Source organism: Oscarella lobularis, chromosome 11 (assembly GCF_947507565.1).
Source record: "Oscarella lobularis chromosome 11, ooOscLobu1.1, whole genome shotgun sequence".
In the NCBI taxonomy this organism is placed as follows: domain Eukaryota; kingdom Metazoa; phylum Porifera; class Homoscleromorpha; order Homosclerophorida; family Oscarellidae; genus Oscarella; species Oscarella lobularis.
Genome location: NC_089185.1, coordinates 1,284,789 through 1,308,353, shown reverse-complemented (window position 1 = coordinate 1,308,353; position 23,565 = coordinate 1,284,789). Strand labels below are relative to the sequence as shown.

Genomic DNA, 23,565 nt, shown 5'->3' with positions numbered 1-23,565 from the left:
CGAACGTCGACGGCGAACGCGACGGCGACGCTCAAGGCAAGCATATTGGGCGGTAAACGTAAGCGCTCGAGGTCGCCATTGCACGGCTGTACCTCACAGAATCGTTCAAATTAAACATCGATCGATGTAGACGACGAATGGGGCGAGCTCAAAGTTTCTGAGTGGCGAAGAATTCTTGTAATGCGTGGGATAGACTGCGGTTGGCGTCACGTACGCGATTTGGTTGCTCTCCGCGTCGATGGGCCGCACTTTCTTCCTTCGGAAGCGTACGTATAGCGCAGTCCTCCGCGTTCGGAAGCGTTAGCAGTGTGGTAGGAAGTTACGCTATCTGGAGCGTGTTCTGCACGCGTGAGACAGCTCAATGCAATATGGCAATGATCTCATCTGTGTCATTGAAGCGTTTCTCTTCGAGCTTGAACCCAAACACCAAAACATCTTCGGAATTCGTATTCTGGACAATGTCACAACGGCAGCAAGGAGAGCAAGAAGCTATTAGTTGGCCGTTTTTGCCATGGACAGGGCAAAATCAATACGCCAAGTTTTTCATAAGGCTATCACGTTACTAAGCCGTTGTCAGGGGTGGTTCCCTAACTAAACTTCGTTTAAGTGTAGGCGTTTCACTCGTCACGTGCTCGCCGCCCCGGCGTTCGGAAGTGTAACAGTCTGATTTCAAAAGCATGTGATCGAGAGACGATGCTGCTCAACGTAGCAGTTATATGCTACAGGGACGACCTTTTGACCGCGTTCACTGACGTCATCTCGCGTTTCTTTTTTCGCACACGAATCCACATACGGGACGTCGGTTTGCTGATGACGTTAAAGGTTGGCTCCTCCTACTGTGAACTCATTTCCTTACATTGTTTGCCTACAGCTGTCGCTCGTCTAAAACCCAGCTAAAAGAAGGCTTGAACGACAGCAACAGCGCTACGTGCCGAAACGATGCTTCTCGAGATAATTATTGGAGCAAGTCTACTGCAAATTATCGCAGCTGGTTAGACGTCAAGTTGGCAGCATCGAAATTTTTCTATCTATCTACGTTGCAGAGGGTTCGATTACTACTATGTTTCCTCCTACTTGCCCGCTGCCATGCCAACCCCAAGAGGTTCACTATGCTTGCAAGTATACTAAACCACAATGACTCGATTCGGTCTTTTTGTGTGCCCCTAGGGACAAGAAGGCTTTACTGGCTATCCCGGAATGAAAGTTTGTTGTATAGAAAACGAGGGAAGCGGCGAATTAAGTGCGGTTTTTTTTTTCTTTAGGGATTTACAGGAGATAAGGGTGCTACTGGTCCTCGTGGACAATATCCACCTTGGGTATATTTCATTTTGTGTAGTAGTACGTAGTTGTATTGAAATCTAACTGATGATCATTATTGTAGTGGCACTGGCACAATTCTCCTGGTGTACCGGGGATCCTTGGACATTCGGTTAGTTCTATGATGATTGACATTATGATGCGTTATAAAACCAAATTTTAGGGAGAACCTGGTGAACATGGGAATCCTGGTCCTGAAGGAGAAAAGGTGCGTTAGTACTTGGTCATCAGCATTCTGTTTCTAAGTTCGTTTGTCTTCATTAGGGACCAACGGGCTCACCTGGACGCTCGGGCTCTCCGGGACTAAAAGTATTTGCATCAATGCGAGAAGTTGATAAGGTTTACACGCACGTGGACTGTAGGGCGATATCGGTTCAGAAGGAAGTCAAGGAGTAATAGGAATGAAGGTGAAGAAAAGTCATTACATGTATATCACTTTATTTCACTTGGACGGATTTGTAGGGTGACCAGGGTAGCGTCGGACGTCCAGGCAATTCTGGCGAGCGTGGAGATACAGGGATGCAGGTAGTGTCGTTGAATACATAATGAAAGAGAGAGAGAGATCAATAATGGAACGTAGGGACGAAAAGGAAATCGTGGTGCTAGTGGAAACGATGGAATGAATGGGATGCAAGGGGTAGAACAAGAGCTCCATTTTAATTAATAGCACGCATTTGTTGATTCGAATTAGGAAGGCGGAGATTTTGGAGATCCCGGAGACAACGGCAACCCGGGACAACGTGGAGCTGAAGGGCCGAGTGGAACGAAAGGCGATATGGTAATCGTACGCTCTGGCCAACAAGATTATCTTGCAAACGTTTATTAGGGAGAACCGGGTGAACGTGCAACTGGAGTAGGTCGCCTGGTTTCTTATTAGCAAATTTTTCACAGTTTTCTAGGGTCAGCAGAGTGTGATGGGCGAAAAAGGTGATAAAGGTGTGAAGGTAAACTCCATTCGCTTCATTATGATATAGAAATGCACGTCGTTTGAATAAAGGGTCCGAAAGGCGAAGCCGGCGAAAAAGGAGACACGGGCGAGACTGTCAGTTAAGACCTAATCCTTCTTCGTATGTTCTCATTTCTACCTATAAAGGGAGATCCCGGTCAACTGGGATCAAATATCAGAAATGAGAACATCGTACTCGAACAGCAGTGCAATCAACAAAACGAGGGCGAAATATATCACGACGCAACGACGAGAGAGATCGTATTTTGCGACGGCGACCAATGGAAGGTATGGAGGGCTAATCCTGGCATATATAATTGACGTTGCGACTGACGCAAGTCACCTTTAGTGTGTAGAATCGTCGAACTTATGCGGTAACAAAGCGAGAAGACGTACTACGTATGCATCTAAAGAAACGAATGGATTTCTCTTTAGCGGGACGGTGTGTCGAAGAAACGACTTATCGCGAACTCGCCGTCGGCCGTGGCCTGCCCCAGCGTTCGGCTGCTGACATCGTTCTCATCGTCGACGACTCGGGTTCGATGAGAAACGAGCAGGATTGGATTCCGAGCGCGGCAGAAGCTCTCGAAAATGCTCTCGTACGTGACGGTATCGGTAACGGAACGCTGAAGAACAAATACTATGTCGTCCTCTTTGGGAATATGAGGGAGTACCCAGATGTTCCAGGATGGTCTGACTTTCGCTATAATCGTTCGACGGTCGTGACGGTCGATGGGAGCGTTGCACTGAACGTGGATCAAGTACAGGCAGCCATGAATCGATTTACTAAAAGCGGAAATGCGGAAGACGGCTATGAGGCGATCGAACGCGCCTTGAGCATCAAGGAATTGCGCCCTAGCGATGACGTTGCGCTCAACTTGGCTCTCGTCACTGACGAGCCGCGCGATCCGTTCCCCGACGCTCCGGCGGGCACTTCTTCGTCGCTGGACGACATTCGGGAAAAGCTAATCAGACGCGGTGCTGCATTGAACTTACTTGGAAAATTTCGATTCACATCAAATGTCGTGGAGAACGATGATGATATTATCGCCGTTGATTATAGGGGAGTCATTCACCGCAGCGACACCGAGGAGACGATTAATACGACCGGTTTTCAAAGTTCGATACGCCGCGTTTCAGTGACGGCTAACAATGAGAGGGATTTGGAGGAGTCGTGTCGCCAGTTCGTTGAGTACGCACCGCTTGCTATGAGCACCGGTGGTGCCGTATGGAGCCTTGGAAAGATTAAGGAAACGGAAACGAAGCCTCTTGAGCGTCAAGCTTTTACCGACGCTCTTGCTCGCATCAAGGTAGAAGAGGTCGTTTTGCAGCCGGTGTGCGCCGAGTGCAAGGTGACGTGCGTTGGACCGGAACGAAATCGCGTTGAAACGTGCGACAGAGGAATTGATCAAATATACTGTCGATGTCGAGAAACTGGAGAATCGCATAAGATGTGTCAGACGTCACGACGTGAATTGGACAATCTTCAGACGTCGCAGTATGATTTCTCGCCACTTTATCGCGCGTGCGCTGCAAAGGGCTATCCCAGCCGTTACACAGGCTGGTGTGATCTCGAATGGCCGTTTGGGAAGCATTTCGATGGCTCGTGGTGCGGACAGCAGTCGGCAAATTCGCCGGCGCTAAGGGGTTGGCGGTACAATTACACGACCCCGAAACCCGTTACTGTGTGAGTCTCTCTGTGTCTCTGTATGTTGTGTCTGTATGTTGTGTCTGTGTGCGTCACTGTTTGTGGAAGCGATTTATTAAAGTCGTCATGTGATCTATGGAATCGCTAATCGGTTATAACTTCCTTATTTTCAAGTCGTTCTTACAGAGCTGAAACGACTTGGGAATCTCTTGGGAATACCGCATTTTTTTGCTGCGGCCGCTATTATTTGCAGATTTAATTTGCAAAATTTGTAAAGCTCGTGTATAGCCGTACGTCATTTAAGAAGAGTCTCTAGATAAAGGGAGACTAAATGTTTGACGTGAGGCTAACATTCGAGGGCGCGGGAACTGCAAAAAAAAGCGAAACCATCCCGGATAGAAGCGCGCTCTAGCTTGATGCGTGCATGTTTCGTGCAGCTAGTAAAATGGCGTCTAACTGCTCACTAGAAGCTTCGAAGCGAATAATCTCTATATCACACGGATACGGAAAGTCCGAAATAGAAAGTGTGACGTCGGCTCTGCAAAGGGGAGGCGTCGTGGCCGTTCCTACGGACACAATCTACGGAGTCGCCGCTCTGGCTCAAAACAGAGAAGCAGTTCAAAAGCTATACGACATAAAGGGTCGAAATTCCGAGAAACCGGTGGCGATTTGCGTATCAGAGCTAGAAGAAATCGAAAAGTGACGCCGAGATCTCGAAAGCAAGCCACGTACAGCGATCGTGCCAATTGTCTCTTTTTAGATGGGGTCGCGTGTCTTCCGTAACGAAAAACATTCTCAAAGACCTCCTTCCAGGTCAAGCTTCTCGAAACAACTTGGGGGCGGGCTCTCCATCGCGTTTCTTTAGGTCCCATGACTGTCGTTCTTCGAAGGACAACGAGCTTGAACCCGGACCTGAACCCGACAACGTCTGTAGTCGGAATTCGTATTCCGGACAACGATTTCATACGAGATCTAGCGCGTGCGTGCGGCCAACCGCTGGCATTGACCAGTGCAAACATCAGTAGCCATCGAAGCACGATATCAATTGAAGTGCGCGCTCTATTAGATTCTTTGCGAATATAAAAGTCGTATTTTAATTAATTAAGGAATTTAAAGAAATATGGCCGAAAATCGATTTGATTGCCGATGGCGGAGTTCTTCGCGATCGAACGCGACAGGGTTCGACTGTCGTAGATCTGTCCAATGACGGTGCATTCAAAATAATAAGAGAAGGCTGGTATGTGAGCCTAGACGTAGACGTAGAATATTTACGCTGTAACAATGCTGTACCACCACAGCGCGTACGAAAAGACGTTGGACATCCTTCGTCGAAAATACAATCTGAGAGAATCAAAGTGAAGACACAGAACGGTGCCAACAGAATTTTTTTTTATTAGCCCACGCGTCTCTTTTGCTAACTAGAGAATATCGGACGCTTCCGGTTGGTTCCTGACGCCGCCGCGTTCTTGCATTATTTTTTTTGAGTCGATTCGATTTCACGAGAAACAGCCAAACGGTCACGTACGGCTCCCAACGATTGGGGACTATAGAAATGCTCGCCTTTCAGAGACGACAGCTGTGCCGGCTGCTTCCGTCGTCGTTTGAGAGGTGTTAACAGGGGACGGAGAGTCTGCATAAGAAAAAGATCTTTTTCGAGTGCCCACTTGGTTTGTGCACCGTCATTCCAGCAGGGGTCTTCGAACGCATTTTCAATGCATCGGCGCCTTGCATAGGCCCGCGGTCTCTGGCGCAACAGATGGTTGCGGCGAGAAGAAAAACAGAAAAACGTGCAGTGCGGTTCATCTCGTCGCGTGCATTTTTTATCTACTCCCCCATTCGGAAGCGTAGCGGTCTGAGAGACGACGCTGCTCGACGTAGCAGATTTGTTCGCGAAAACAACTCACAATTACGGTGAACTCGGCCAAACGATTGCATAGGCCCGGCCCTCTAGCAAAATAAGTGCGTGTGAAACTCAAAAGAGCGGCTTCGGTTGTCGATGCGGTTGACTCCTCCTACGACTGGCTCGCGTGAACTGCGTGTTTTCTACAGCTGACGCTCGTCTGAAACTACGCCATGAAAAGGCTCGAACGTACGTAGTTGCGTCAGTCGAGCAGCAGCAGCGCTACAGGCCAAAACGATGCTTCTTGGGATAATAGTTGGAGCAAGTCTACTGCAAATCATCGCAGCTGGTTAGACGTCAAGTTGGCAGCAGCACCGAAATTTCTCTATCTATCTACGTTCGTGCAGAGGGTTCTTGGACTACTATATTTCCTCCTACTTGCCCCCTGCGGTGCCAGCCCCAAGAGGTTCACTATGCTTGCAAGTACAACATTGACTCGATGCGGTCTTTTTGTGTGCAGGGACCAAAAGGCTTTCCTGGCATGAACGGAATGAAAGTTTGTCGCATAGAAAACGAGGGAAACGACGAATTGAAATGCGTTATTTTTCTTAGGGATCTATGGGAGACAAGGGTGCGACTGGTCCTCATGGAAAATATCCACCTTGGGTATATTTGAAATGGAGTAGTTGTATTGAAATGTAGATGTGCGTTATTGTAGTGGCACTGGCACCATCGTAAAGGTGTACCGGGGCCTCCTGGTAGTCCGGTTAGTCTATGCAAATCGACATTACGATGCGTTAGAAAACGAAATATTAGGGAAAACCTGGTGAACGTGGGTACCCTGGTTGTAGAGGAGAAAAGGTGCGTTAGTACTTGATTATCAACATTCTATTCCAAAGTTCGTTTGGCTTCATTAGGGACGAACGGGCTCACCTGGACGCCCGGGCTCTCCGGGACAAAAAGTATTTGCATCAATGCGAAAAGTTCTATAATAAGGATTACACGCGCTTTCGATTGTAGGGAGATACCGGTCCAGGAGGACGTGAAGGAATAACTGGACTTCCGGTGGAGATAGATAGATAGATAGATAGATAGATAGATAGATAGATAGATAGATAGTCATTACCGGTATGTTGCTCTATTTGATTTTTAGGGTGACCCAGGTTTCCAGGGAGATCAAGGCCCTCCGGGTGATCGTGGGGATAAAGGAATGCAGGTAGAGTCGTTGGATACAGAATGAAAGATCTCGAGAGATCAATAATGTAACGTAGGGACGAAAAGGAATGGAGGGTATCGATGGAACGCCTGGAATAGAAGGGGCGCCAGGGGTAGAACAAGAGATTTTAATTAATAGCACACCTTTACTTATCGGTTAATTAGGAACGCGGAGATTTTGGAAATCCTGGAGACGAAGGCGATCCAGTGAGATTAGTGTACGGACGATATTTCGTAGATGAGTTTATTGTTATTAGGGACCTCGTGGGTCTGAAGGGCCTAAAGGAGTGAAAGGCGATATGGTAAATATAAATAGGGAATGTATCATACGCTCTGGCCAGCAAGATTATCTTGCAAATGTTTAGGGAGAACAGGGTCATCCTGCAACTGGAGTAGGTCGCCTGGTGTCTTATTAGCAAATTTTTCACAGTTTTCTAGGGTCAGGAAGTGATGGGCCCAAAAGGTGATAAAGGTGTGAAGGTAAACTCCATTCGCTTCATTATGATATAGAAATGCACGTAGTTTGAATTAAGGGTGAGAAAGGCGAAGCCGGCGAAAAAGGAGACACGGGCGAGACTGTCAGTTAAGACCTAATCTTTCTGCGTATGTTCTCATTTCGTCTAACTATAAGGGAGATCCCGGTGAAATGGGGCCAAATATCAGAAATGAGAGCAGCGTACTCGACCGGCAGTGCAATGAACAAAATGAGGGCGAAATATATCACGACGCAACGACGAGAGAGATCGTATTTTGCGACGGCGACCAATGGAAGGTATGGCGGACTAACCCTGCATGGCGTATAATTGACGTTATAACTGACGCAAGTCACCTTTAGTGCGCAGAGTCAGCCCCATGCGGTAACGATCGATTCGGAACAGTACGTGTGCATCCGAATGAACGAGTGAATTTCTTTTTAGATTGTATTAAAACGAGCTATCGCGTACGTGACGTGCCTAAGCCTTCGGCCGCTGACGTCGTTCTCATCGTTGACGACTCGAGGTCGATGATAAACGCGCAGGATTGGATTCCGAGCGCGGCAGAAGCTCTCGAGGCGAGTTTCCAAAGCGAAGGTATAGGTAGCGGGACGCTGAGGAACAAATACTACGTCGTCCTCTTTGCGAATTTATTTTCGACCGATATCAATGATCGCGCGAAGATCGTGGAGGTCGATGGAAACGCTGCACTGGACGTGAGTCAAGTGGGGGCAGCCATGAGTAAATTCAGCAGAGAAGGAAATCAGGAAGACGGCTATGAAGCGATCGAACTCGCCTTGACTATCTCGGAATTGCGGCAGCGCAATGACGTTGCACTCAACCTACTTCTCATCACTGACGAGCCGCGCGATCCGATAACCGAAGTGCCCGACTTCCCACCCGGCATCCCACCCGGCACCGATTCGTCGCTGGAAATCGTTCGGGAAAAGCTGCTCATGCACGACGCTACGCTGAATGTACTATTCGGAAATGTGCAGTTCGAATCAAATGTCATTAACGACATCATCGCCGTTGATTATAAGGGAGTTGTTTACAGCAGCGGCGGCAGCTCGGTTGACACGGTCGGTTTTACCGATTCGAGCATAAACGTTACGATGAAGGCGAGTGACGATACAACTTCCGCTTGGGAGAAGGCATGTCGCGAGTTCGTTCAGTACGCTCCTCTTGCTATGAGCACCGGTGGTGCGGTGTGGAACATGAAAATCATCGACGAGACGATAGAAGAACCCGAGAGGCGTCAACAGTTCACCGAAGATCTCGCTCACCTTAAGTTAAGAGAGGTTAGTAACCGGTCCGTGTGCGCTGTGTGCAATGTGACGAGCCCGCGGTGCCTGGTCGAATCGGGCTCGGAACAAAAAGACTCGGCCGAATCGTGCAGCGTTGACATTGATCAAACATATTGTCAATGTCGAGCAAGTGGGAAATCACATGACGAGTGTGACACGCATGGAAATTTAATTAGAGCGAGTCCTCTTCAGTCACGGTATAATTACTCACCACTTTATAGCGAGTGTCGTCTCAGACATTATCCGTCTATTTACAAGGGCTGGTGTGATCGCGATTGGCCGTTTGGGGAGGATTATCATTGCGATTGGTGCGGATATGGAGACTCTGCTTGGCGGTACAAGTACGACAACAAGGACTGTACGTGACTCAATGAGTGAGTGTCTGTGTGTGTACGTCTCTGTGTGTGTACGCCTCTGTGTGTTGTGTCTGTGCGTCAGTGAGTCAATAAAGGTCGACGATGTTTATGGTATCCGCCGGATAATAACGCGCTTTAACTGGATGCCAGCTCGAGCTCACAGGCCCTCGCTCGTGCAGCCGGTCCCCGCCGCCCGCCAGTCGCCGCCCTGACATAGAAGGTTAAGTAAAACGGTCATTTGTGCATCAGAAATCGAAAAGCGAAATCCAGCGAGCGTGTCTTCGTAACTGAAAACATTCTGACCTTCTTCCAGGTTAGAGTTAATTAATTAGGCTTCTCAAGCTCCTATCGTTGGACCGTTCTTTGTAGATACATCTAGTAGGAAATTGTCCGGAATACAGACGCTGTAGGATGCCCTGCCTGCAGGATTTACAGTTAGGTCCAGGTTCAAGCTCGGAGTTTGGGCCTACTTGTAGCACGCGCCCTGCGACCAGCCACTGGCACTCTATCTATGCTGGTACTGACCGGTGCAAACATCAGCCAGCCATCAAAGCACGATATCGATTGAAATACCGGTACACGCTCTATATACAGTAGATGTTTATGAATTTTATTCATAAACACGTATTTCATTAATTAAGAAATTTAATTAACCAAAAATTGATTTGATTGCCAATGGTGGAGTTCTTGTGATTGAACACGACAGGGTTCGACTGTTGCAGCAATGCTGTACCAGAGACGTTGGACTGTCTACGCAAAAAAGGATGATCTCAGAGAATCGCAGTGAAAGACGAAAGAAAGGTGCCAACAGAATTCGTTTATTTCCCAAAATAGGTTTACACTAGTCTACGCGTCTCTTTTGGCTAACGCGTCTAGCATATAGAATATCGGACGCTTCCAGTTCCCGATGTCGCGTTGGTGCATTTTTTAAGCCGATTCAGTTTCATGAGAAACACTTGAACGGTCGTGGCTCTCGAGCCCAAGCCTAAATCCTCGCGCATCTCCGACGTGGAAATAGTACCGCGATCGGTTGCTAAGAAAACGGCTGGTTCAACGACGAGACGACGGCACTAAAAGTTGTCCGCTTACCTTTTTTCTCAGTAAACGCATTAATGTCGTTAATGATGCCATTCAAGTACGTTAACGATATTTGACTCTTTAGATAATCGGGCACGCCGTTGTAATCGTCCACGTCGACTTGAGGAATAACGGGAGCCAAAAGTCGACTGTCCTCGATGTCATTACGACTCGCTTCGTCAGCGAAAACGTCGTTTGCAGTCGCGGCACTGACGACGTCGGGCTCCCCAGTCACAAACAACATTTGAGAGAAGTCCAACTTTCTCTGCAATTCAGACGGATTGTCGACCAATTTCGCCTGCTCGAGTTTCTCAAAGTACGCCACGTCGACGTCCAGCCGCGGACTCGAATCCGTCGCCGGTTGGGGACTATAGAATTGCTCGCCTTGGCCTTCCGTCTGTTTGCCGCCGAGCTGCATTAGAGGCGACGACGTGACGCTGAGTTTGCGTCGCAACTGCTGCTCCGTCGCCGACGACTTGATCTGGGCGGCCAAAGCGGCCAACGACGCGAGAGACGTCGATACCGGCTCCGGCGACGGCTGTGTCGGCTGCTTCCGTTGCAATGCCGCCGCCGCCGCCGTCGTCGTCATTTGAGGCGGTTGAGGTGTCGGCGGCGAGAGGCTGAGATAGTGGTCGGGAGACGGAAGTCGGCGTCGAGGGCTATGGGGATCCGGTTTACGTTTCATTAGCGTTGTTGCCACGGGGGGGACAGGGGACGACGAAGGAGAATCTGCATAAGAAAAAAAAAAGATGATCTTTGTTTGTGAAGACTTGGTTCGTGCGCACCGTTGGCTGGACTTTCAGGTGAGAAGTCGCTCGCCGCATTAGTAGTCCTATTCGCCGTCATCACCTTCACAGACTTTATTCTGCAGAAAGGAGGAGTCGAAACGTCCAAAAAATAAAAAAATAAAAACGATGGGTATCGTACTGCAGTACCCGATAGCCGTGCTCTTTGGAGTTTCCAGGCGAAGTGGAAAATCGCCGTCTCGTCGCGGCGTCGCCACGATCGCCGTCCCGCGCATCTCAGCCTGCTCCTTCAGCTGACGACGAGTCGCTTTGCTGATGCCCTGCAACTGGGGAGTCAACGACTGTCTCGTCGCCTCATCGACCGAAGCAGGAGCAGCGGCAGCAGCAGCAGCGGCAGAAGGCGTCGACGATTTTGACGTCTCCATGGCAACTGAGAAAAAAAAATTATCGTCGAATCGACAGGCGTCCGCGACGAACTCGTCTTGTCTTTGAATCCGTATTGGGCGAGTTTGCGAGCGAGCGACTCGACGGCGTCTTGTCTCTCCAGGCACGATTCTTCGAGAATGCCGATCGATTCTTCGAGAGCGCGTTCCGTCTCGTTTCCCTCGTCCAATGCACGCTGCAGCGTCTCCTGCGAATCGGAGATGTCTCTTTCGATCGAGGTGCACAATATCGCGGCTCTTTATTACCCGCATTTGCGTCGATTCGCTCGAAATGTTTCGCAGGGCGAGAATTCGCGCCGCGTTACGACTCGGAGGTTCGTCGGCGACGTCGGCGACGACGGAGTCCTTGAGCTCGCGCGCCGTCTCGCTCGCGCGTACGACGACGCGCTCCAGCTTGCGAAAAAAAGCGCTCAACGGATTCTCCTCCATTTTACTAGCGCGCGCTTCTCGTGCTCGAATTTTGCGCGTGACGTAAAGCTGTCGTCACGCGTATGTCGTCACAAACCTAACAACACTCATGCGCTCTTCGACGTACACACAGAAGGTGAGCGATTCGTCGCTATGGTCCACGATATGTCCGTAAGGGATCGAATCAACAACTTCGAAGCGCTAAATAAGACTGAAGAATCATCAAACGGTACAGCCATTGAAGAGAAACTGGAAAAAACTCATTTCTCTCGGTCGCGTCGCAGAGAAAACAAAGAAACCGCAGCGATTTCTCTATCCTGGAGCAAAATCCAAGCAGGAGACTCCTCTCGAAGCACAATTCACCCGAAATACGACCGAAAAGATAAAAGGTTCGCGCACTAATCGTCTTTGTGCACAAAATTCCGATCGCGCCGTCGCGACAGATTTCGAATCGGGCTTGACGGGCGCATGGAACATACGAAAGAACGTCGCCGTATCTAAACCGAACGTCGCATCGAAAGGAAGCTCGTTTTTCAGCGGAGGCGTCGCGTCACAGCCAACAGCGCTCGATCGCACCGTCGCAGGAAAAGGCTTCTACAGCCGACACGGAGGCGCAGCAGGCTCGAGCAACGTAGGCAACGGTAAGAAAGAGTGCAACGGAGAGTAAATTCGATGATTTTGTTTGTGAACGAGGGGGGCGCGTGTCTGTTTGCTTGTGTTTTAGAGGGGGGTCTTTTCCTTCAGACTTTGAACGATTACGTTTTTTTTGTATAGGTAATAGAACCGCTGCGGCTGCGGAAAGGGACGAATTCTCTTTCTCGTCCCCTGTCAAAGGTGTGACAAGGCTTTCTCTTTCCCAAGGCGGGTTTTCTGTATATGAAGACTCTTCTCTCTTCTCTAGGTTCTTCCTCTTTTCAGTCGACTGTTCCGTCGTCTCGTTCGTGGCGTTCCCAGGGCGTCTATTCGTACACGGACGCGGCGAAGCGGCCTCGAGTTTCGCCCACCAACGAGGAGACGACGCTTCCTGCGATTTCAGCGGCCAAGCGCAAAGCTCCTCTTCATTTCACCGGCGCTTTGAAGTCCGAGGTGGAGTCGAAATTTGGAAGAGGACAGAAATTTGAAGGTACGCGTTGAAAAAATGGCTATAATTATTTCTAATTGTTTTACTCTCAAGATGCCTTTGCGGATCCCGAAAAAGACCGGAAATTGAAATATGCGCAGAAAATGATGATGGGTCACATGAAATCGGCTGGTCTCGGTGAATTTGCACCCAATCCTACGTCGACGTACAAACGACCCAGACGCGACCGAGAGATGCATTGGGATCGTCCCAATAGCAGTAGTTCTGAAGGCTAGCAAGCATTACTGGTAAGAAATAACGCACGTATGCCCACCCCCTTAGAACAAATCATTGAATCAGTGCAGTCAGTATTAAAACTTGTGTCTATGGTGACGATAATGAAATTAGGGAAATTTGTTTTTTTTATATTGGGTAAGAAACGAGCATAGAATAAAGGGTTTATTTTCGTGTTACCGCGCGCTATTCGACTTCTCTTCCATGCGTCGTCTCTCCAAAACTCCGTAAGTTCGCCGCTCCCATTGTATTCCTAACGAGTGCACACGTTAGCTTGAGCTCTCTACGCTCGGTCGCGTCGAAGAGGCCGATCAGCAACGCCAACGAGCCAAATCGCGGTACGTCCGACGCGACGTTCGATATTGCGCTCTCACAGACGCATTATACGTAGATAAATATCCGATTGGAAGTCTCGTTTACGGCTATAAGATTGTCAAAGTAAGCTGCAGCTCGAAAAACGATTTCCCCAGCATTCATTTCTCCTAGGCAACAGCTGTCCCGGAATTCCATTTGATTGCCGTCGAACTAGTCCACGAAAAGACCGGCGCTCAGCACTTGCACATCGATCGTCCCGACTCGACGAACGTCTTCAGGTACGTACACCCAGCGCATTGGGAGATATAATTTATATATGTATTTATCTTTAGTGTTGCATTTCCTACTATTCCCGTCGACGATACTGGCGTCTCTCACATATTGGAGCACACGGTGCTGTGCGGCTCGGCCAAGTATCCGTGCCGGGATCCCTTCTTTAATATGCTCGGTCGGACGCTCGCTTCGTATATGAACGCGTGGACGAGTCAGTTTCTTCGACAAGCGTTGCCGTCTTTTCTCTCTATGTTTTTCCTCCTCTATAGTGCCTGATAGGACTATGTATCCGTTTATGACGCAAAATCGTCAGGATTACAAGAACCTGCTCTCCGTCTATCTCGACGCCGTCTTTTTTCCTCGACTCGAAGAACTTGATTTTAGGTAGGAGACACTGCATCTGCTCTATACTTGGGAAATCATCGTTTTTTTATATGACAGGCAAGAGGGATGGAGACTCGAGCACGAGGTCGTCACGGACTCGACGTCTCCTCTTACCATCAAAGGCGTTGTCTACAACGAAATGAAAGGCGTTTACGTACTTGAATTCCCCGTTTTTTTGCTTATTGCTCAAGTTTTCGTTTCAGGGCGACGCTGACACTCTGTTTCGACTTGGCGTCCAACAGCACTTGCTTCCGACTCACGTCTATTCAAAGGAGTTTGGCGGAGATCCCTTAGCAATACCAACCTTGACTGTAAGATATGTATATTTATTTACGCGTATATTGGCTGTTTCGGCTTTATAATTGATTTGATTGATTGCAGTGGGATGCCCTGAGGCAGTTTCACCGTCGCCACTATCATCCGAGCAACGCCAAGTTCTACACGTACGGCAATATTCCTTTGAGAGATCACCTGGAGACGCTCCATGACCTCGCTCTGCGGAATTTCGAGCGAATGCCTTCTACTAGTAGTGAACAGCTGCGTCGTGCAATCGAGTCCAAGTGGGAGACACCGGTACGAACAGTGTCTTGATGAAATCTAAAATTCTAATTATTATATGCGGGGTTTTTTTTTCAGCGTGAAGCGGCGATCTCGTGTCCTCCTGATTTGATGGCCGTCGAAAGGCTGAAACAATCAACTGTCGCCGTGGCTTTCTTGTTGGGAAGGTGCGAAAGAGATTGTGGTCAATTTTCTATATATGATTCTTGTCGTTTGTAGTCTTGATCCTTTTGAAGCGTTCGTTGTGAATATCTTGTGCTCTCTGCTCACTGACGGGCCCACGTCACCTTTCTATCAGTCTCTTATCGCCAGTAATATTGGATCCGACTTTGCTCCGGGTTCAGGGTAAGTCTATTTTTTTCTCAGTTTGTTTAGCAATTGACTTTGTGTGGCTTTGTCAGTTCAAATGGACACTGCAAAGAAGCGTATTTTTCTATTGGCTTGCAGGGGATCAGCAAATCGGATGTCGGCAAAGTGCGAGAGATAATTGTCGCAACAATAGACGACGTCATAAAGTGATGGACTAGGCGCGGCCCTTTCTATTAGATACGTTTCACTCTCTATTTAGAACCGGCTTTGACGAGACTCGAATCAAGTCCGTTCTACATCGAATTGAACTCGGAGTCAAGCATCAGAGCGCTAGTTTTGGCTTGCACTTAGCAGAGGTACGGTTCTCATTTAGGACGTTCCCGTAGTGTAGATGATGCGCCTTTAGCCCATTCTTTCTTCTTGGATTCACGGCTTAGACCCTATTGCTGGTCTACAGGTAAATGCGAATGTATCAAAGTTTAAGGTGATTTGTAATCGTTAATTAATCTAGAAGTCTTTTTTCAGTTTTTCTCTTCTTATTATTAGGAGTGTCTTGCTGCTTCTCCGACTTTTCTTCAAGACAAGTTGAAGCGCTACTTTAGGGACAATCTGCATCAGATGACACTGACAATGGAGCCAGACGTGAGCTGTATTAAAATCTCGACAATAGTATATCATCAGATCTCGCTGTTATAACCCAGACCGACTTCATTGCCGCGAGAGAGCGCAAGGAAGCCGAGAACATCAGCAAACTGACCGTCGACTTATCCGACGACGACAAAAAGGATTTGTACGAGAGCGGCTTGTCGTTGCAAGCGCATCAGAACGAGAAGCAAGACACGTCGTGTCTGCCCTCTCTCAAAGTATCAGGTAAACGATGATGGATAGCTAAGGTCTTTGCTGCTGACTCGCTCTTCCACCTCGCCAGACATATCCTTGGATACCGAAAATACAGATTTCGTCGTTGTTGAGCCCCGTAAGGACGATTCTCGCTCGTTTACGAATGTTTAAATTAATTGAGAATTAATTAATTAATTAATTAATAGTGGGCGTCCCCGTTCACATTTTTCCCCAGCCGACGAACGGGGTAACGTACTTTCGAGCCGTCAGCAGTCTCACGTCGCTTTCGGCCGATCTGCTGCCCTACGTTCCGCTCTTCTGCTACGTCATAACGAAGTTAGTCAGTCGTCCAAGATGGCTTGGTCGCAAAAGACCGCTTTCTTTTTTTTTGTTGCAGAATTGGAGCCGATAATATGGATTATCAGGAAATGGCGCAAGAAATCGAAGAGCACACTGGAGGACTTTCGACTTCGCCTCATCTCATACCAGGACGGGATAGTCTTGATGGTTATGAACAGGTTAGAGAAATTGTTACCGGTTCTGGTTTCTATAATCTCCGCTTGTAGGGCATAGTGTTTTCGTCTTACTGCCTCGATCAAAACACTCCGTACATGTTTGGACTCTGGCAGGATTTGTTCAACACGTAAGCCTTGACTTTCTTCTTTTTTTTCCCTTAACCGTAGGTGTCGTTTTTCCACGTTAGGCCGAATTTTGAGGACGTCGATCGCGTCATTGCTTTGCTGAAAATGCGAGCTCAAGAGCTGGCGTCGGTGTTGTCGGACAACGGTCACGGACTTGCCATTAGCCGAGCGAGTAGCGGCCTTACACCCGTGGGAAGAATCGGCGAGCAGTTTGACGGATTGTCACAGGTTCGGCTGATGTCTATCTCACGAGAAGAAACGCTGTAATTTCACTTTAGGTCTCGTTTTTGAACGGGCTCGTTGACGGTGACGGCGCCGAGCTTGCATCAAAACTGGCTCAGATTGCCGCGCACGTGTTGGATAGCACAAGCATTCGGTAAGTCGTGGAACAGCCGTTTTATTTAGGAATGGGCACGTTGGTTGTTTTTGAAAGGTGTGCTATTAACGTCGTTCCTGAAAGAGTGTCTGAAATGGAATTGATTCTGGAGGGTTTTCTAGATAGTCTCCCCAGCAATCGATACGATCCACCTGGGCACGTTGAAGTAAGTGGAAGAGTAAGTTGATCAACATGTTTTTAACTCTCGTGGATTGTGTAAGGAAAGCGAATTTGAACCAACATCGAGTTGCGCTTACGTTGAAATGCCTTTTGCGGTCAACTTCGCTGGGAAAGCTTGTAGGACGGTACCTTTCGTTCACGAAGATTTTCCAGCGTAAACGAGTATTACCGTGGGGCTATCATCATCTCTATCTGGCTCTTGTTTGCAGATTGAAAGTATTGGCGCAGCTGCTTGAGTCCAAGTTTCTTCACAAGGAAATTAGGTATTAGATATATAAGAAGCTTTTGGAACTGAGTTGTACAATGCAGAGAGAAAGGAGGTGCTTACGGATCTGGCACCAAAATGTCCGGAGGTCTTTTTTCGTTTTTCTCTTATCGGTAACAGTAGGAGTTATTTATCTTTGCCAGATTGAATTTTGATTGAATTTTGATTTAGGGATCCTCGTCCATTTGATTCAATAACGGCGTTTGACAAATCGGCTCAATGGGCTGTTGATGGTTCGTTCAGCGATGAAGATGTGGACGAGGCTAAACTGCGTCTATTTTCACGCGTAATTTGTCTCATTATCTCGCGCTAAATTGGCAATGTTTTTATCAGATCGACGCTCCTGTATCACCTGGAAATAGGGGAAACCGATGGTTTCTCAATAGGCTGACGGACGACGTACACCGTCAGTACAGAACTCGGCTTTTATCTGTTGAGGGTGAACAGTTGTCAACAGTGGCCAAAAAGTTGGAATCCAATGCATACAAGTCACTCCTGTACATTTTTCTGTTTTGGCAGGTACCTGCTTTCAAAGCAGACTGTGTCGTCTTCAGTTGTGTTAGGAAAATCAACGCCAAGCGTTCCGTCAGGATGGAAACTTTTTGATAGTGGCAATTGGCATTAAAATTCGCCTGCAGCTAAGTAAGGTTTATTCTAAAAGTCCATAACCATCTGGTTACAGACTTTAGAGCCATAGCTGGTAATTAGCTGTGAACTACATGTATCTGTTACAGGAATAAAGTAAGGTTAATTTGTAGACCCAGCTGACTGCACAACTGCTTAGCGCACTTGCGTCAAAGTCACGCGGAGTCGCGAAGTAGCTGTGCTTTTGTCGCCGCTTTTGCGGTATTTGGTACGTGCTTCGTGAACGTTTATATTTGTATAAGGATCGATTCACGAAGATAAGACGTCGAAGGCATTTCTTCGCCACGTGGCGTAGCGACGGCAGCGAAGCGCGACGCTGTTATCTTCCGAATGTGTGAGCCGTGTGTCTACGGCATGAATTCGCTCCTCGGTCGCCTTTTTCGGTAAGAAAGGGGCTCCTTTCACCATTGTGCGTCCATAGATAGAAAATAGAGAGCAAAGAGCCGGCACCAACCTCTTTCTGTTTCAAAGGTATTGTCTTATTGCTTTCTCACGTCAATTGTTTTGTCATGCTGTTGTTCTCTCTCTGTGGCCAAGAAAGAGCTGTGCACTGGTGGGTGGACTGCATCCTACTGACATCCCACTTCACAATCCAGGCGAGCTAGGAGGTTCAATCGCTCTCTGCAGAAGAGTACTGAGCTGGTCCCACCCCTTCCCCATAGAAGTTATCTTCTACTTGTTGGCTGGTCAAGGTACTTTATTTTCGTTTCCCCGCTCGTCAATTGTTTTGTCGTGTAGTTGCTCTTCAAATCCGACAAGGCAGACGCAGCCATCCCTCTGTGGCCAAGAGCGATAAATAGGCCGTACCTCTGCAGAGGCTATAGAGTTGCCTCCCCGCGTAAGGCAGAGCACTGGCGGGTAAATCAGTGACGCCCCTTGGAATTGCACCTGTGAGTGGACTGACATCCCAGCTGCCACTTTCACAGTCCAAGGCTCGGAGCCAGGAGGTTAAACGGGCTCACCCTCCGCGGGGGAGTATGGAGTGACCCCACGAGTCTTTTGACTCACAGCAGGTGCCCACTTGGCCTTGCCCGTTCGGGCGAGGGGGTGGATGGAGGAGAGGGAGAACTACGTTCGTTTGTTTTTCGTACATCCGGGACTTTATTAAATAAATTTTGAACATGACTCTATTTATTTTATATCTCCACTACGGTCGGCTGCGCGACGACACGTCACCGTAGCGCGCTTGAGCAAGCGCAGAAGTCACGCTGGACCTCGCTGGGCCACTCAAACGTGCTAGAGTGCATGGAAACTTGGTCTCGTGCGCTCACTCAGCTACACGAGACCAAGCTTCCCGTGAAGCTCTTGCGTGCCTCTCGTGCACGCAAGAGCCCCACATGTGAAGTAGCGTGCGCGCCTACTACAATAGCCACTACAAAAAAAACAAGTAAAAAAGTCATAGTCATTTCGTTTCATCCACGTCAGTAGAGGGCAGTTGTCTTCGACAGGCCCGCGAAAAAAAGAAGAACTGCGCAAGAAACCAGATTACAAACAGTCAGCTGTATTTACGTGTACATACCAAGTTGCCCCAGTTGTCGGAAGTGATGGCTCAGCTGATTTTCATCAAAGTAAGTCATCCTAATTAATCTAGGAGCTGAAAAACAACTATTAATCGCCTCCAAGAGAGGACAGACAACTAGATTTAGAAAGGGGCCTTGACGTAACACAACGGGTATACGTGCGAGGTCCTCAAGAAAGAGTCCTCAAAAGAGGCCCCACCGCGAAAAAAGCAAACAGCCCGAATTAGACTTCAAATCAGACAATGAATTACTTACAATCAAACTCCGAGAAAATTTGGATACCACAACGACAAGCGACGTGGCGTTGACGCCTAAAACTCGACGATTTCCTCGATTTTCGTTACGAAAGACATCGCGAAGGTAAAAGAACCTTCTTAGAACATAATACTGACTTGAACGATCACAAGTACAGCGCCGAAAGAGAGGGAATAAGACGATGGCTTCGAGCAACTGTACAAAACACGTGCCAGAGCATCCCGTACCTAATTGAAATACAGAAATTAGTTAGTTAGTTAGTCATTAGAAAACCAAGTCGCATCTATCTTCGGAAATACTGTACAAAATGACTGGCATTCTAGAGAAATAATTATTAATAACGCTGCCTCGTGTTTTGCATTGTGACTGTGCACTTACTTTCGACTCCAGCCTAATTCTTTTATATGTTCAATTACTTTCTCTAAATATCTGTCTCTCCGGCGAAAAGAATATCTGTCCGATTTAACCAGTTCAAAACAGATCGTAAGGTGTATGATGGCTCTTACCGTTCAACAATAGTCTTTGCCTTTGCTACAAAATCCTTTTCGTCATCGTCAGTCTACAAACACATGCATCATTCTGAGATACCAGTTAGCCGTACGTTGATGCAGTAGATTACGTGTAAACTGGAGTGAATATCATCCAGCATTTCCTTGGTCAAATCGATCTAATTCAAACGTTCCATTTCAGTGACTTATACAGTAGTATAGAGAGAGTCTAATTCATACGACAAGAATTTCAATTGGCTGTTTTCCGGAAAACCAATTTAATAAAGACGAAGCTTTTGCTGTCGCCTTCAGACAAGGTCTTACACCCCGAATCCCACGTGATTAGCCAAGTGCTTACCATACTCTGATGACGACGCTTTATGTTGGAAGGAATTTTCTTGTCTGACAGCAAAAGTGAAATACTTAGCTGCTGAGACAACGAAGACGGAATCACAAAAGAACTTTCAGGTTGAGAGCCAGCCGCTACATTGAACATTTAATTAATTAGACAAAGTCAACCAACACTCTCACAATGACTGGGTTGGTTTGCCGTACTTTTTGCCATCGTTGCTGCCACTTGCGTTTCTCTGCTACAACAACAGTTTTTTCACAAGACGCAAGAAATATGCAGCTTACTTTCTGGCAGTTGAAAAACTTTGTATGTGCTCAGGAACGTCGGCCAAGGACACCTATCGTAAGTAGAGAAACCTAGCGAACGCGCTGCTAGAGGTAAATTATTCCGCACCATCGTTGCTTCAGCTTTTCCCTCTTTGTCTAAAGACCAGACCTAAAACAAGCGCGTGACGACGTCCAGTGTAGGCAGCATGTCAGAAACGCACATTTGCTACTGGTGATTCCACCGGAGGACGCAATACCAGTTCAACCACGTGCTGAATGCCAATCTGCTTGTGCAAATCCGGCAACGACTCTGGAGAGTAAAACTAACGCAACGTAGAAGTCAGCGTCTCCTCTGTGAAAACAATTACACTAATTTACCGACTCTATGTCGTCAGAAAGTTGAGCGTTGATGCCTGCTGACCACAGAGCCTGAAGCAGTTTCAGTTTCTCGTTAGAGAGGTCGGACTTCTCGCCATCGTACACCAGCACGCCACGCACACCTCGCCAATAATTCTACGCAGAAACGCAGTCGAGAAGTTGATCTCACTCAATCCAGAGAGATTCTAACCGTTTCGTCGCTTTCTGCCATGACGCTGACTATCCTCTCCACGGCAATGCTTACGCCCACGGCAGAACAGTTCTTACCGGCACTAGAGTGATGTGTTTGAAATTTTTTGATCTGGAAACAAACTGTATTACCAAATACGACGGTCCAACTGTGCTACGTTACTAGTGCGTCGTATCTTCCGCCAACTGCCAGACAGTCAATTCCTCGTTGACGCCCTCTTCTCTTTAAGTCCGCTTCAGCGACGTATCGAAACATAATGCCGGAGTAGTGATTCACTTTGAAGAGAAGTCCTGGCCAAATAATAATCTAGACAAACAAGTGAAAATCCCTAGTTTGAATAAAAGTCGGTCTAGACCTTATGTTGAAAGTCGAATGATCTAAGTGCGGAAAGCAGAACTTCAAGTTCGTGCAGGGCCTCTTCGACTCGACTTGCAGCCTTAATCACAAGCGCGTCACAAAGGGAGTCATTTGACTACGGTGCGCCTACGCGATCTTTGAAAAGAGGCTCGAGATAAGAACGAACTTGATCAAAAGGAACGCGAACGCTCGCAAGACTGATGAGAGAGGATGCCTAATCCAACGAAAATTTCCAATCAAAATTTCCGAGGTTTGTGCCTGCGCAGCATACCGCCGCTTCAGTGAGAGACAGGCGTCGCAGCTGCTGTTGAGCGTAATAACGTCGTAGTTTTCCATTCTGTATGAACGAAAACCTTCTTCTGCGCAATGTCCTACTAATTTCTGTCGTCTTGCCTGAATGTCCCAAAGAACGTTACAAATTTCCGATTGCTTGTCGTCTGGAATGAAGAAATGATGCATCAGACTCGCCACAAGAGACGTATGATTCAGGTAAAGGCTATAAGACTCCAGTGACTAGAAGAAAGACAGTCAGACAAAACGGATACAATTGCGCTTTAGATGTTACTTGGAGTTTCGGAAACTCTGCAATGACTTGACTGACAACATAAATCACTTCCGCATCAGGCACAAGACTACATCAAAAAAAAATCATACCAGAAAGATCATCGTCTAAACTTCTTCTAACAAAATACCTGGTCTGAACAGGAGTCACAATATCAAAAGCGCCTTCCAACAATTCCTTTGGATGGGCTCTCCACAGTCGAACATTTCTGTATACGCGACCAATTGAATATCTAATGTACAAAGAATACGCAGTCGCTTATCAAAAACTCTTACGTGTCCTGTTGTACTGGTACCTTTTTAAGTGCGTGATATTACTCTTCGCAATATATCGAGCAAACGGAGTCCTCAAATCGCGAGGTAAGGACACAAGGCATCCACTGGAATCCATCACGTGCATGCACGTATCGACCGCCTCGTGAACGTCATTCTTTGGCATAAGCAAAGCCGTCTGAACTTCCACGGCCCCTAGAAAACCCGAGTAAGCGGAGGCAAAGAAGAGGACGAGGTTTTACCATGACGAGAGAAGATGTCAGACATGCGATCTAGCACCAGACTTTGAACTTTTGACCTTCTCCTGGAAATCCCCACCTAGAAAAAGACATTCTTTCGCTTATTTGGCAAGGTCGCTTCTTTCACAAACCTGCCGCCGATCCAAATCGTACATGTGATCATCAACAGCGGAAGGAGGCTGATTGAACAGCGCATCCATGACGTCTCTATAGCGACTTGAATCAGCGGAAGAGAGAGTATCCTTTAAAGCCTATCGAGCGAAATAGCAAACACGTGTAGCAAATCTCGTTTTTTGCCTACTTTACGAAGGTGCGAGTCTTCCATGTTCAAAGGCATAAAGTCGCTTCGTAATAGCTCTTCAGCCGACGGTCGATCCTGCGCTCGATGACTAAGCATTCTTCCGATCAGAGGCGCCTGCGTTGAAAGATAGAATTCATATACATTTGACAGAATATTTCTTACCTCTATTCGCCACATGTTTTCAAATCCTTGAGGAAACATTGGCTTAGGCTGGGACACAACGACGTCAGAAATAAACGTACAGCATCTTTGTCCCTACCTTTCGTAGGTTTCCTATAACTTTCATTTTTTCCATGCTGGTTTTTAGAGGCGGATAGCACATCTCAAAGAGTATGATTCCCAGACTATAAATATCCGCTTTCTAACAACAGAAAAAAATCACTATTAGCGAAGGAGACCAGTAAGCGCAATCCTACGTCAGAGTATCGCACTGCTCGAAGCAAAATGTCGTTTATTTCCGGACTGGCAT

At 47.6% G+C, this 23,565-nt stretch overlaps 7 protein-coding genes across 8 annotated transcripts in view; 5 read left to right on the top strand and 2 right to left on the bottom strand.

Moving 5' to 3' along the window:
- The first annotated feature begins 28 nt into the window (after positions 1 to 28).
- LOC136193319 (uncharacterized) lies at positions 29 to 4,047 on the top strand. 2 transcript variants are annotated; one of them, XM_065982192.1, is made up of 19 exons: positions 29 to 266; positions 316 to 822; positions 872 to 991; positions 1,044 to 1,102; positions 1,168 to 1,203; positions 1,263 to 1,316; positions 1,382 to 1,429; positions 1,481 to 1,525; positions 1,582 to 1,626; positions 1,680 to 1,724; positions 1,780 to 1,842; positions 1,898 to 1,954; positions 2,009 to 2,095; positions 2,144 to 2,170; positions 2,217 to 2,261; positions 2,315 to 2,359; positions 2,411 to 2,551; positions 2,613 to 2,637; positions 2,699 to 4,047. In XM_065982192.1, exons 3-19 carry the CDS (start codon positions 940 to 942, stop codon positions 3,952 to 3,954), a joined length of 2,130 nt encoding a protein of 709 aa, XP_065838264.1. In that variant the 5' UTR covers positions 29 to 266; positions 316 to 822; positions 872 to 939; the 3' UTR covers positions 3,955 to 4,047. The 2 variants fall into 2 exon arrangements, with proteins under 2 accessions (XP_065838264.1, XP_065838263.1); XM_065982191.1 differs by having other exon boundaries at positions 29 to 822.
- A 147-nt stretch (positions 4,048 to 4,194) lies between these two features.
- LOC136193322 (threonylcarbamoyl-AMP synthase-like) lies at positions 4,195 to 5,385 on the top strand. Its single transcript, XM_065982196.1, has 5 exons — positions 4,195 to 4,610; positions 4,672 to 4,724; positions 4,777 to 4,961; positions 5,018 to 5,148; positions 5,210 to 5,385. Exons 1-5 carry the CDS (start codon positions 4,336 to 4,338, stop codon positions 5,268 to 5,270), a joined length of 705 nt encoding a protein of 234 aa, XP_065838268.1. The 5' UTR covers positions 4,195 to 4,335; the 3' UTR covers positions 5,271 to 5,385.
- A 105-nt stretch (positions 5,386 to 5,490) lies between these two features.
- Positions 5,491 to 9,207, top strand: LOC136193321 (uncharacterized). Its single transcript, XM_065982195.1, has 18 exons — positions 5,491 to 6,100; positions 6,159 to 6,217; positions 6,272 to 6,307; positions 6,364 to 6,417; positions 6,470 to 6,517; positions 6,568 to 6,612; positions 6,669 to 6,713; positions 6,772 to 6,816; positions 6,905 to 6,967; positions 7,023 to 7,079; positions 7,132 to 7,173; positions 7,224 to 7,268; positions 7,332 to 7,358; positions 7,405 to 7,446; positions 7,500 to 7,544; positions 7,598 to 7,738; positions 7,802 to 7,823; positions 7,884 to 9,207. Exons 1-18 carry the CDS (start codon positions 6,049 to 6,051, stop codon positions 9,110 to 9,112), a joined length of 2,097 nt encoding a protein of 698 aa, XP_065838267.1. The 5' UTR covers positions 5,491 to 6,048; the 3' UTR covers positions 9,113 to 9,207.
- A 663-nt stretch (positions 9,208 to 9,870) lies between these two features.
- On the bottom strand, positions 9,871 to 11,797 carry LOC136193028 (uncharacterized). Its single transcript, XM_065981817.1, has 6 exons — positions 11,615 to 11,797; positions 11,403 to 11,556; positions 11,115 to 11,355; positions 10,965 to 11,044; positions 10,192 to 10,908; positions 9,871 to 10,135 (listed from the first exon to the last, which is right to left on the bottom strand). Exons 1-6 carry the CDS (start codon positions 11,795 to 11,797, stop codon positions 9,975 to 9,977), a joined length of 1,536 nt encoding a protein of 511 aa, XP_065837889.1. The 3' UTR covers positions 9,871 to 9,974.
- A 94-nt stretch (positions 11,798 to 11,891) lies between these two features.
- Positions 11,892 to 13,314, top strand: LOC136192699 (uncharacterized). Its single transcript, XM_065981383.1, has 6 exons — positions 11,892 to 12,005; positions 12,061 to 12,165; positions 12,220 to 12,417; positions 12,551 to 12,610; positions 12,678 to 12,899; positions 12,951 to 13,314. The coding sequence occupies exons 1-6, from the start codon at positions 11,930 to 11,932 to the stop codon at positions 13,130 to 13,132; spliced, it is 843 nt and encodes a 280-aa protein (XP_065837455.1). The 5' UTR covers positions 11,892 to 11,929; the 3' UTR covers positions 13,133 to 13,314.
- LOC136192697 (presequence protease, mitochondrial-like) lies at positions 13,216 to 18,028 on the top strand. Its single transcript, XM_065981382.1, has 29 exons — positions 13,216 to 13,357; positions 13,404 to 13,468; positions 13,522 to 13,568; positions 13,617 to 13,723; positions 13,778 to 13,929; positions 13,988 to 14,102; positions 14,160 to 14,256; positions 14,306 to 14,413; positions 14,484 to 14,675; positions 14,739 to 14,827; positions 14,880 to 15,005; positions 15,062 to 15,175; positions 15,229 to 15,325; positions 15,376 to 15,453; positions 15,516 to 15,611; positions 15,671 to 15,839; positions 15,898 to 15,945; positions 16,016 to 16,145; positions 16,207 to 16,327; positions 16,376 to 16,452; positions 16,513 to 16,678; positions 16,729 to 16,826; positions 16,884 to 16,992; positions 17,048 to 17,160; positions 17,216 to 17,269; positions 17,316 to 17,384; positions 17,443 to 17,557; positions 17,605 to 17,738; positions 17,791 to 18,028. Exons 1-29 carry the CDS (start codon positions 13,335 to 13,337, stop codon positions 17,894 to 17,896), a joined length of 3,015 nt encoding a protein of 1,004 aa, XP_065837454.1. The 5' UTR covers positions 13,216 to 13,334; the 3' UTR covers positions 17,897 to 18,028.
- Positions 18,029 to 18,999: 971 nt separating this feature from the next.
- LOC136192641 (eIF-2-alpha kinase GCN2-like) overlaps positions 19,000 to 23,565 on the bottom strand; it is a gene marked incomplete in the record, with an annotated part of 8,037 nt that continues 3,471 nt past the window's right edge. Inside the window, 28 exon segments of the mRNA XM_065981317.1 lie at positions 19,000 to 19,384; positions 19,436 to 19,510; positions 19,692 to 20,010; positions 20,070 to 20,144; positions 20,198 to 20,250; positions 20,311 to 20,358; positions 20,420 to 20,485; positions 20,538 to 20,662; positions 20,711 to 20,769; positions 20,816 to 20,868; positions 20,925 to 20,966; positions 21,019 to 21,120; positions 21,176 to 21,310; positions 21,366 to 21,476; positions 21,528 to 21,671; positions 21,721 to 21,801; positions 21,853 to 21,936; positions 21,994 to 22,059; positions 22,116 to 22,235; positions 22,288 to 22,354; positions 22,415 to 22,516; positions 22,580 to 22,751; positions 22,799 to 22,874; positions 22,927 to 23,046; positions 23,097 to 23,210; positions 23,259 to 23,306; positions 23,356 to 23,457; positions 23,513 to 23,565. Of these exon segments, the coding sequence (XP_065837389.1) occupies positions 19,956 to 20,010; positions 20,070 to 20,144; positions 20,198 to 20,250; positions 20,311 to 20,358; positions 20,420 to 20,485; positions 20,538 to 20,662; positions 20,711 to 20,769; positions 20,816 to 20,868; positions 20,925 to 20,966; positions 21,019 to 21,120; positions 21,176 to 21,310; positions 21,366 to 21,476; positions 21,528 to 21,671; positions 21,721 to 21,801; positions 21,853 to 21,936; positions 21,994 to 22,059; positions 22,116 to 22,235; positions 22,288 to 22,354; positions 22,415 to 22,516; positions 22,580 to 22,751; positions 22,799 to 22,874; positions 22,927 to 23,046; positions 23,097 to 23,210; positions 23,259 to 23,306; positions 23,356 to 23,457; positions 23,513 to 23,565 (2,273 nt within the window).

What these genes read in the sequence shown, in the direction of transcription:
- LOC136193319 (XM_065982192.1), top strand. Translation starts at nt 940, where the DNA reads ATGCTTCTCGAGATAATTATTGGAGCAAGTCTACTGCAAATTATCGCA. An exon ending in GTGGACAATATCCACCTTGG is followed by an intron (nt 1,317 to 1,381) that starts GTATATTTCATT and finishes TCATTATTGTAG; the next exon opens with TGGCACTGGCACAATTCTCC. An exon ending in AGAATCGTCGAACTTATGCG is followed by an intron (nt 2,638 to 2,698) that starts GTAACAAAGCGA and finishes ATTTCTCTTTAG; the next exon opens with CGGGACGGTGTGTCGAAGAA.
- LOC136193322 (XM_065982196.1), top strand. Translation starts at nt 4,336, where the DNA reads ATGTTTCGTGCAGCTAGTAAAATGGCGTCTAACTGCTCACTAGAAGCT. An exon ending in GAAGCACGATATCAATTGAA is followed by an intron (nt 4,962 to 5,017) that starts GTGCGCGCTCTA and finishes TAATTAATTAAG; the next exon opens with GAATTTAAAGAAATATGGCC. An exon ending in AAAATAATAAGAGAAGGCTG is followed by an intron (nt 5,149 to 5,209) that starts GTATGTGAGCCT and finishes GTACCACCACAG; the next exon opens with CGCGTACGAAAAGACGTTGG.
- LOC136193321 (XM_065982195.1), top strand. Translation starts at nt 6,049, where the DNA reads ATGCTTCTTGGGATAATAGTTGGAGCAAGTCTACTGCAAATCATCGCA. An exon ending in CGGGGCCTCCTGGTAGTCCG is followed by an intron (nt 6,518 to 6,567) that starts GTTAGTCTATGC and finishes ACGAAATATTAG; the next exon opens with GGAAAACCTGGTGAACGTGG. An exon ending in AAGGTGATAAAGGTGTGAAG is followed by an intron (nt 7,447 to 7,499) that starts GTAAACTCCATT and finishes GTTTGAATTAAG; the next exon opens with GGTGAGAAAGGCGAAGCCGG.
- LOC136193028 (XM_065981817.1), bottom strand. Translation starts at nt 11,797, where the DNA reads ATGGAGGAGAATCCGTTGAGCGCTTTTTTTCGCAAGCTGGAGCGCGTC. An exon ending in GCGAATCGACGCAAATGCGG is followed by an intron (nt 11,557 to 11,614) that starts GTAATAAAGAGC and finishes TCCGATTCGCAG; the next exon opens with GAGACGCTGCAGCGTGCATT. An exon ending in ACCTGAAAGTCCAGCCAACG is followed by an intron (nt 10,909 to 10,964) that starts GTGCGCACGAAC and finishes TTTCTTATGCAG; the next exon opens with ATTCTCCTTCGTCGTCCCCT.
- LOC136192699 (XM_065981383.1), top strand. Translation starts at nt 11,930, where the DNA reads ATGGTCCACGATATGTCCGTAAGGGATCGAATCAACAACTTCGAAGCG. An exon ending in GACTGAAGAATCATCAAACG is followed by an intron (nt 12,006 to 12,060) that starts GTACAGCCATTG and finishes GTCGCGTCGCAG; the next exon opens with AGAAAACAAAGAAACCGCAG. An exon ending in AAGAGGACAGAAATTTGAAG is followed by an intron (nt 12,900 to 12,950) that starts GTACGCGTTGAA and finishes TTTACTCTCAAG; the next exon opens with ATGCCTTTGCGGATCCCGAA.
- LOC136192697 (XM_065981382.1), top strand. Translation starts at nt 13,335, where the DNA reads ATGCGTCGTCTCTCCAAAACTCC. An exon ending in TAGCAATACCAACCTTGACT is followed by an intron (nt 14,414 to 14,483) that starts GTAAGATATGTA and finishes GATTGATTGCAG; the next exon opens with TGGGATGCCCTGAGGCAGTT. An exon ending in TGGCAGGATTTGTTCAACAC is followed by an intron (nt 16,453 to 16,512) that starts GTAAGCCTTGAC and finishes TTTCCACGTTAG; the next exon opens with GCCGAATTTTGAGGACGTCG.